We start from the raw sequence: 10,293 nt of genomic DNA, 5'->3' as shown, positions 1-10,293 counted from the left end.
ATGATAGAACAAGCAAAATATGAATAACAAGAACCTTGAATAGACCTAAGAAATAAAAATAAGCTATTAACAACAGATGATGAAGTGACAGTGGTGCTATTAACAGCAGAAGTATTTATTAACCTATTTTATTCATTTATTTACTAAATAAACTGAAAAGTAAAGGCAGCAAAAAATGTAGTTATTTGTAGCCCAATATCTTCAATCAACATAATTGTCATGTTTCTAGCTTTTTAAAAGGGGAGAAAACATTTCTTAAAAATAAACCATGCAGTTGCCCTGATTAAATGCATTTTATGTAATAGAAATAATAATCCAATATTGTTTTTATGTATGAAGTGCTTTGAAAAACATGAACTTTCTGTATTGTGAAATGACATACTGGAAATAAAATGTAACTTTGGTCTGTCAGAGGTGCAGTGTGTGTGGCACTCTTTCATCATACTCAGCCAGAGGGTGTCAGGGACCCTTTCATCTTTTTCCACATGTGCACCAACACCCTTTCCTGTTCCCCCTCTTCTGCAGCTGTTGATTTGAATTAGGTCTAGTCTATATTATGAATTTAGACAGCTCGATTAACCATTTAATTTTCTGCCATTTACTAAATGTGCCAAGAAAGATAGAGAAAAATATGGTACTTCACTCATGTACAGTGCAGTGCATTAATACTGCATATCATACTCATGACTGTAGCTGGCTGTTTGGCACAGTAGGTTTTATGTGTATTTCAAGATCGTAAAACTAGTTTGGAAGTTAAACAACAACTATTGTGCTTGAATCAGAATTGGTTTTATGGCCAGGTATTTTAACACATAAAGGGAATTTGCTGTCGTCAGATGGTGCACACAATTGGCTATTTCAAGATAAGAGCTGTACAATTGTGCAGAGTGAACAAGATCATATGTCTGTTAAGTGTAACACAGATATGCCTCAACAATAGCACTAACACTCTACAAGCATGGATTTACCTGTCAGAGGGCCCAGATAAAAGATTTACTGTTAGGACCCTTTTGCTATACCCACTTCACCATCCCCCTCTGTCCAGCCTACCCTGTCAGCAGGGCCGCTGCTAAGCTTTTGGGTGCCCTAAACTGAAATTGTCAGTGGTGCCCCCCCCCCCCCCCAAAAAAAAAAAAACACCAATAAGCTCGCGTCCGTAGGGCGCAAGCGGAAACTTTTTGCCCTTGCAAGATCTCTGCGACTGCTTTTTGGCACATTTGCCAGCATTTACTAACAGAAAGAACAGCTTAACTTTATATTGTTGGAGGGACCCTGTACCTTGTTGGGGGGTCCGGGGGTATGCCCCCCCGGAATTTTTTTTACCTTTTTAAAGTAAAATGCATCAATCTGGTGCACTTTGTGAGGAAATTTTAGAGACTAGAGAGATATCAAATCCTGAGATGCAGAAGGAACATTATTTTTCAGATTTTTCTTAAACAGGTAGCACTCTTTACTCTGCAACTGTAAAAACAGTAGATTGGTCTGCAGACCCATGTTCTATGATGGAGGGGCCCATTTCAACAGATAAAGGGTGGATATGAACAATTTAGAATTCACACATATAAAGCTTATTTGTGTATGTGTGAGGGGGCCTTCAACCCCCTTAGACAGAGCTACTAATGCTGTTGTTTTTAACTTGCTTTTGTATTTATCCCCTACTAGTTGAGGGGCCCATGATGATTTCTATCTTGTTACATTTTAATGAGTATTTATATTTAGGCTATTCCTTTTTGGACCCTGTTATTGACCCTGTTATTGACATCAGTGACTGAGCTCTTTGACTATGCAACATGAAAAGTTACTAAAATATATATATATTTTTTTGGGGTGCCCCCCCAGGAACTTGGTGCCCTACGCAGTCTGCGTACTCTGCGTATAGGGAGCGGCGGCCCTGCCTGTCAGTTCACAGTGCATAAAGCAGATTAAACATGGCAGTGTCATTATAGGCTATCGAACTAGGCCTACTCCTATTGAAATATAAATTATATAGAAGTTGGTAACTCAATTAAGAAGTGTGCACTTTGCAAGCACAACACAACTCTAAATCTGATATTTAAACAGCTCCTCCTTTAAATGACCAAAACCATTGACATGCAAACCTGGGACTTTTGGCTTTGTCCACAAGGGACAATTAAATTATTCTTAAAATGTTGACTCATTATCAAAGGACTAAAGCAGGGAACCATTTACAATGATGGAGAAAATGCTAAACAAAGAAAGAAAAGGAAAGATAGTCAATTTTCTCATCTGGTCTGAAAAATATAAAAGGTTGTAAAGAGACGTTAGTAAACGCCTTTTAAGTTTATTTTTTAAATATCTATTTATTTCATCAATGTCATTTTGTTGTGTTTTTTGTTCAGTGGAGGCTAGTCTCGCACAGCTAGTAGCCTATGTAAGTGGATGCTAATACAAAACAAATAGCCTAAAGTAAAAATAGGCTAGGATATTGTTTCTGCATCACATTTTAGGAATTTATTTTTAAATATATAATATAACATTTTTATTTGTATATTTTTTAAATATATTTTCCCACTCATATTCTATTTATTTATTTTTACCTTTTAACTTTTAAAAATTCATCCGTCACGTGAAGAGGGCCGCGGCTGCGCCGGAAGTCGCCTATGTTGTTGCACCAGTGCTGCTGTCATGTGATAGCTTGTCCGAGGAGCTGCTGTTGACAGTAGCTTCACTTCCCATGAAGCTCAAGTAAAAAGGAAAACCCACGCAGGAAAGGAGAGTGTTTTTTTTAATGGTCGTTGGAGAAGATAAATACGGCTCTTTTGTGACGGAGGACAGGGGAAGTTGGGGCTTTATAGGACACTGTCATGGGGTGCTGTTACAGCAGCGAGAACAAGACCACAGAGGAGGTAGGTAGCTGCTAGCTGGCTAAAGCTGTCCCGATAAATTAACACTTTCTTTTTGATCAAGAAACTAAACTACGTGATAGCATTTAATATAGCGACAATGTTGCATACACCACATGCATTTGAATTTTGTGTGACAACCTTACCAAGTGTTCGTTCTTTTTTAGTAGTTAAAGTGTTAAAAAAGTAGCACTAGCTTGCCAGGTTTGAGCCTTCGGGAAAAGGCCTGGCCCGAGGCACACTGTAAAGTTAGCACACAGATGGGAAAAACGTCCAGTTAGGAATAGAGGCACACTTATGTACGTAGAGAAATGGACACGTTAACAGCTAGTTTTTATGATTTGCAGAACATGATCATTCATGGGCAAGCAACACTTGGTTTCTGACACAAAATAATTTTAAAGCACCCTCTAAATAACACTCAGTTGTGACAAAAACAGTCCTACTAACAGAAGTGATTCATATTGTGGATATCGATGTGTTTCATGTCACATGACCCTCAAGACGATCTTTATCTATTTTTAGTTTACGGAAATCAGTCAGTTCCTCATTCTTATGCAGTTCATTTTGTTTTAATAGCAACATAAGGAGTACAGTATAATACATGTCTTACTGCTCCTATATGCCCCTCCCAAATATTATGAATTAGTTTGAAAATGTATCTTTTGTCGAATTTGACTATAAACAAGTGAATAATTGTAGATCAGAGAAATTATTGCAATAACAAGTGCTTTGGCATTTGTATTTTTATTACATTTGTTTCCAACTGAAAAACACCAACACAAAAAATACAAAAATGCCAAATCGGATACAATTTTACACAAAACTCAAAAAATGTGCAGGACAAAAGTTTTGGCACCCTGAACTTAATACTTGGTTGCACAACCTTTAGAAAAGATAACTGAAAACAATCCCTTCCTGTATCCATCAATACTTTTTCTACACCTCTCCACTGGAATTTTGGACCATTCTTCCTTTGCCATCTGCTCCAGCACTTTCTCTCAAACCATTTCTGTGTGCTTTTTGACATATGCTTTGGGTCATTGTCCTGCTGGAAGACCCATGACCTGTGACGGGGACCCATCTTTCTGAAAACTGGGCTGTACATTGCACTCCAAAATTCCTTGATAGTCCTCCGATTTCATGCACACAGTCAAGGATTCCTGTGCCAGAGGCAGCAAAGCAACCCCAAAACATCTTTAAACCTCCACCATGTTTGACTTTAGGGACTGAAGTGTTCTTCTTAGTGTCTGACTTAGTGTTCTTCTCTTTGAAGGCCTCGTACTACTATATGCAGGCAGTTTCATGAACGGTGTTGAAAGTGCTGGCTTTTGTCACTACATAATTGTTATATTTCAACATATAATGCTTTAATTTTTTTGTATACAATAAGAAAACAACTTTGTACATGGATCCCACGGGACTTCACTGTTTTAGTCCCATTTAATGTTGTACTGAAAAGCCGTTTTGGAACAGTAATGAACACTTTAATATGATTTATTTATTTTCTCATCGACACACTCTAGGACCCTGATGAACGTAAGCCGCTTATACCCCACCCAAACCCCGTCAGCAAACCCCCAAATGGGACGGACTGGATCACCACCAGCGTCCCCTCGGCGCGAACCGACGAACAGGCTCTCCTCACATCGATTCTCACCAAGACGGCACAGTAAGACGCTCCTTCATGCACACATACACGAGCCAGATGCTGTACCGCGTTTTTTTCTCTCATAACAAAGCAGTCATTCTTATGGGCACTTGTTTCCTCATCCGTCACCAGGAACATCATTGACGTCTCAGCAGCCGACTCTGTCATGATGGAGCAGCATGAATACATGGACAAAGCTCGGCAATATAGGTATGTGGATGAGCTGTGGCGCAATATTTATTGTGGAAGGCTTGTTGCTCTTCTCTAGTTTTTGATTGAGTTTTTTGGGTATGGGGAAGCTGTAAGTATTTTAATATTTTATTAGAGCCATAAAATGATACCCCATCACGAGTTTGTAAGATGTTGAGGATAACTTTTTGCTGTGTATGCTGTATGTTACCAGGAATGTTGCTTTACAATGTCATATTCTTTGGTTGAATCTCCTTTATTTTAACCAACGGCTAGATTTCAACCAAACACAGCGGCTATGTTGGAGACAATGTGATGTGGACAAACTGTTTTAAACTTAAACTATTAACTGTAACTTAGGTTTGCCCCAGTAAGCATGTGTCATTTCTTGTGTCTTTCAGTACGAAGCTGGCTGTGTTGAGCAACAGTTTGTCCCAGAAGAAAGCCCCCACTCTGCCCTCCCTCACCAGCCAGCCCCACCAAGTTCTTGCAAGTGACCTGGTGCCATACTCAGATGTTCAGCAGGTAATCAGACACTAGCAGCACTCATAAAGAATATGTTGGCATAGGTTGTTTCCTTGTTGGCTACTTTTAACATAAGAGAAATACTATTCCGGAAACCGTAGACAACGTGTGCTATATCAGTGCTTGGGGGTGTCAGTGCTGGGGGGTGTCAATAGATGTGTGGCTCAAAATAGATCTCAAAGCTATCCAGTGCTCCTGTAGTTACTGTTGTAAAACTTGTAACAGCATTCAGTGGACTATCCTTGTTTTACTCAGTTAAACTGTTTTATTTTTGTTATGTTGCAACTCCCCAAAATCTCTGAACCTTGTTACTTTTTCTTTTCAGGTGTCTAAGATAGCAGCGTACGCTTACAGTGCAATCTCTCAAATCAAAGTGGATGCAAAAGAAGATTTGGTTGTCCAGTTTGCCATTCCCTGATTTTGCCATTGTCTGGCCCGCATATTGTTCCTCCCATCCCGCTCTCTCTGTGTCACTTCTTCACCCTCCAGCCCACTCTTTTATTAATGCATCTTGGTCCTTGTACTTCTTAGCTATGCCTCTTAACTGGTTCACATACAGAGACGATGTGGGACTGCACCTTCTGGCTTTATCTATTAGTGTGGAAGCCATTGGGGTGTGATCTCATATTTATAACAACATGGCCTCCTTTGTACATAATAAGTAGATCATGGGGTTTGTCGGAACCAGCTCTGGGGGGGAAAAAAATCATCATTCATCCTTCTTGGTGGTTTATTTTAAACGGTTTTCAGGGCCGTCTCATTATCTTTATTTTGTAAGTTTCCCTGGGCCGGAAACTCAGGCAGGCAAGGCTAGCTCCACACCCTAGACTGTTACCCAGAGCTGTAGGATTTCAGGCACCAGCCATTGACGTTTGATGTTTATACTCAAGATACAATCAACACTGGAACAGCAGAAATGAGGCGTGGAAGAATGGAAATGATCCCAGTACCGTAGATAAACACTGAAGTTCGTACGTCTTTAACTCTTTCCTTTCGCCCTGGGATGACACTTCCCATTACTCAGTACGTGCACAGCAAAATAATATAGAAATAATTTGGAGAGGTTGTAACTCTATAGTCCTGATGTATGCTGGCTTTAAACAACAAGATAAATGTACACCAGAAGATTTACTGGACTTCAGCTAAATTCATTGATATGTCACTGTAATATTGTTTGAAAAGTGACAATGAAACATGTTGGGTCTAGTGTGTTATCTGTTGTTCCAGCTGAGGCCAAATCATGAGTGATGTATCCATGGCTGGTGTCCTCTGGTGGGTGACCATGCAAACACAAAGTAGGGGGATGCTAGGTGAGCCTACTAATATCACTCGGGGATGGGAAAAGATGGAGCTTTCTAGGGGAAAGTGTTCTCAAGTTTACAGACGGCAACGTGTCCTTTGCAGTTTTGTAGAACTAACACATTGAGTTTAAAAAAAAAAAATCAAATCCCAGAACTTAACGTATTTACAAGCATTGGAGGCATACTGAGAAGAAGGGGGGCAGGGGTCTGTGGAAGGGGCAGGGACGGATTTTGTGTATTCATGGCTTCTTTGTACAGAATTTTCCGATAGAACATAAAAACTGATGATGGATTGTATGAAGTTAGTCTTTTTTGGCGAAGAGTTCATTGGTCAGGATTGGCTAAAGATCTTGTGGTGACAGCAAACGTTTTTATGAAACACAAGAACACTTTTAAGGCTTGCGTTTGTCAGCTTTTAAAACCAAGCTTTTTTTCGCTGCAGATTGTAATATGATTGCGTTTTTCATATTAATCAGAAAACTAACCATTGTAGCAGTGTGGGGGAGCATCAACAATCTTATGTACTGCCGCAGATAAAATGATCCAAGACTTTTTTTGTGATTATTTATTTGTGTTTTTTTTATGTGTGTGTATCTTCCTCTTTGGAGGAAGGCATGTGACTATATGCGCGGAAAGGGAGCACAGTGAGTCGCTCTCGAGTCTCTAAAGGGATGATCTGCAATGGGTGTCAATATTTCAACAACGCATTTGATTTAAGCTTCATGCAATGGGTTCTTGGCATTTTTTTTCTGATTTGTTTGTCACACACATGTGTTATACTACCTGAAATATATTTGTAATATCTTAGGCTAGTACCAAAAAGTTTTAGGATTTTTTTTGTTTTGTGTTTTTTGGTTTAATTAAAGATTTTCAACATAAGCAGTTGTGTCTTTTATTTAATAAATATAAAGAACTGTGTGCTCATTTTTGGCATATCCAACAACAAATCAGCAGGTAAAAATGGAATTAAAAATGTTTCTTCTACCACAGACAAACACACAATACATTCAGTATTTTGGATGTTTTCGGAAAACTGTTTTCCAGAGGTGGATGTAGAGTGCAGAAGTTGCGAGCAGTCACCGGAGACTTTCTTTGCCGCTACTGCTGTTACTGTGATGCCAGATCTTTGCCATGACCCGCTCCTGTAGTGTAACAGCACTGAAGTCCATCTTCTTTAGCCGAGGCAAAGCAGAAATCGCACGATTCCTAAATGCACAAGAAAACATTTTTGTTTGTACACATTTTAAGTCCAAACTGATTGTTACAGAGGTCTGTAGCTATAGAAGTTGACCCTATCTCTACTATGCTTGTTTCACATATATTCTATGAAAAGGGATACGTTTATACCAGAAAGCTGCACTAATTTGTTTGAAATCAGTTCATTGGAATAGACTTTGAACCTGCAGCCCCTCCTCCTGTGTGTTTGTAACCAGTGTTGCTACGCAGATCAGGACATGTAATATGAGATCAATCTGCTTTTAAGCACCTGTTATAATGTCATGCACTCTACAACTCTGAAGTGTATCACAGTATGGGGTGCTGTGTTAGACATAGGATTCTGTACACAGCGACTATAAGAAGTTGTGAATTTATGCTATACTCGTTCACACATTCAGAGCCACAAAAAAATAGCTGAGAAGTGAAAGTATCCCACATTCACTCTACAGATCAGCAGGATTAGATTTGTGCTTGTGTCTCCACCTGTAAGCCTTGTTGGATTCTATGACATTCCCATGGAGGGTGATGGTGTGAAGATGGGGAAGCGCTCCCAGCCTGTCCACCTCTGACAGAATAAAAATGCTGTTGCCGTGAAGATACAACACACGTAATTCACGCAGCTCGCACAAAACCTGAAAAAAACACACACACACACAATGCATTGTGTTCTGTGACAGAAACAAATGAAGACAGCTGAGCCACTGTGCAAACAAGCTGTGGAGAGAAGGAAGCTTACTTGATCTATGTGCGATATCTTGTTGAAGGAAAGGTCCAGCCAGGCGAGCTGTGATGGCTCAGCCAGGAAGTGGGTAACAGTCTTCTGGAGGCCATGAAGGTCAGTGATGTTGTTGTTATTGAAACGCAGGGAGCGGCTCACGTACCTCATCTCCAGATTTCTCTTTAATGGCCGCTGACCGCTGCTGGGTTCCTCTGTCCATACATCTGGGACAGCAAATACAATATGTACAGTGAATATCATGCACAGGATTGTTATTTAGTTTAATTTCATGCTGCATTTTATTAACGGTGCACACTGTTTCAAAGGCATCTAAATATATTGATCAAAGATGATGCATCAGACTTAATCCAATTTAACAAGGAAATCACAACATTAATGTGGTAAAGCAAATGTTTTCAAATGTGTTTTCTGTTTTAAGAGAAAAACAATCCAGACAGAGTTTCCCCTGCATTAATTTTAAATGTTGTGCCCTGCTGGAAGGCTGACTCATGAGGCCAGTATGGGAGGAGAAGATAACATAGAGGTTAAGCTAGGAAACTAGGTGAGGGGAACAGCATGCCTCCCTGTTTAACATCAAGGAGGGTAATTCAAGACAAAATATTGATTATTTACTTTACAGTACACTGAAGTAGGCTACTATGTTAGTCCAGATTTGTAATTATGGTCAAGTTGTAATACAGGATATTTAATAGTGTAAAGTACAATAAAGTGAGACTAAAAGAACCCCAATGGAAATAAGCCTTCAGGCTTTATTGTGTTATCCCTGGCTATTTATGTATTTTAATGTATGACACAGAGTGCTGTTCATTTTTTATATCAAATAGTCAAATAAAATCAATCAATCAATCAAAACCCTTAAAGGAAGATGACAGTGTACTTACCTGCCAAACTGATGATGTGTTTAAAAGATAAATCAACTGGAGCCCCATACATATTCACACAGTGACAGATTCCCTCACCTGTAGGACAGTGATGTCAGTGAGGCAACTGACCCATATGTCATCTATCTGACACCAGTAATTTAATCAAACACCAAAAAAAAAAGGTTTAACCTTATTGAGCTTGCTTAAATAATGTATCATGCATTTCAAAACACATTTATGCTGTAAACCACACAATTATGATGGCATATCATCAATACACAATACACTTTCCTTATTGACCTACTTCAAGTTGGCTAAATGTCGGATAACAAAAATTATACACTCACCAACAAACTGAGGCAAATTGCAGTAGCGACACGTTACTTAGCTTGGGTTATTAAGAAACCCGTGTTCCCATCTATTATTTTCCATCTATGGTTCCCATTCACCTCGACATTTACCTGTCGATGACACAACAACACGTTCCCAAGGAAACGAACAGGTAGGCTACATCTATCGACATTACGAAAAACTGCGCCCGCCCACAGGCTCTCAGTACAATATGAAATCTCTGGAGGTAAAATTCGTCGCCATTATAAACCCTCGTAATAATTATTCATGTGTTAACAAGTTAGGAGTGTTTGTTTGCTAGAGACACACCGTAATTATGTAGGCCTGCCTGATATAAGAGGGCGGGAGAAGTTAGAAATACAATCAAGTTTGAACGGCAGCAACCGGAGTGACACTGACACGAAAAAAAAAATCACACACAAACAAAATCTTGTGAAATTGAACTGTGAATATCGGATTCATTTTAAACTTTATCTCCGCCCTCAGTCCCCGCTTCCCTCAAATCATGCCTCAATTCCGAGTGCCCCGCTGTCAATAAGGAGCGCAACCATATATATTTATGAGCGCAACGCCCTGTCGACTTCCGGCTTTC

The 10,293-nt window shown here is 39.5% G+C and overlaps 2 protein-coding genes across 2 annotated transcripts; one reads left to right on the top strand and one right to left on the bottom strand.

Moving 5' to 3' along the window:
* Positions 1-2,659: 2,659 nt before the first annotated feature.
* On the top strand, positions 2,660-7,403 carry lamtor1 (late endosomal/lysosomal adaptor, MAPK and MTOR activator 1). Its single transcript, XM_080053042.1, has 5 exons — positions 2,660-2,867; positions 4,391-4,536; positions 4,648-4,725; positions 5,106-5,229; positions 5,555-7,403. Exons 1-5 carry the CDS (start codon positions 2,826-2,828, stop codon positions 5,645-5,647), a joined length of 483 nt encoding a protein of 160 aa, XP_079909168.1. The 5' UTR covers positions 2,660-2,825; the 3' UTR covers positions 5,648-7,403.
* A 203-nt stretch (positions 7,404-7,606) lies between these two features.
* On the bottom strand, positions 7,607-9,420 carry lrrc51 (leucine rich repeat containing 51; the record flags this gene model as incomplete). The annotated part of the gene is made up of 4 exons (XM_080024827.1): positions 7,607-7,736; positions 8,232-8,380; positions 8,485-8,690; positions 9,369-9,420. The coding sequence occupies 4 exons, from the start codon at positions 9,418-9,420 to the stop codon at positions 7,607-7,609; spliced, it is 537 nt and encodes a 178-aa protein (XP_079880953.1).
* Positions 9,421-10,293: the final 873 nt, after the last annotated feature.

The sequence above is a fragment of the Ammodytes marinus genome (assembly GCF_949987685.1).
Source record: "Ammodytes marinus genome assembly, chromosome: 3".
NCBI lineage: Eukaryota > Metazoa > Chordata > Actinopteri > Uranoscopiformes > Ammodytidae > Ammodytes > Ammodytes marinus.
This window is presented reverse-complemented; position numbering and strand designations above follow the sequence as displayed.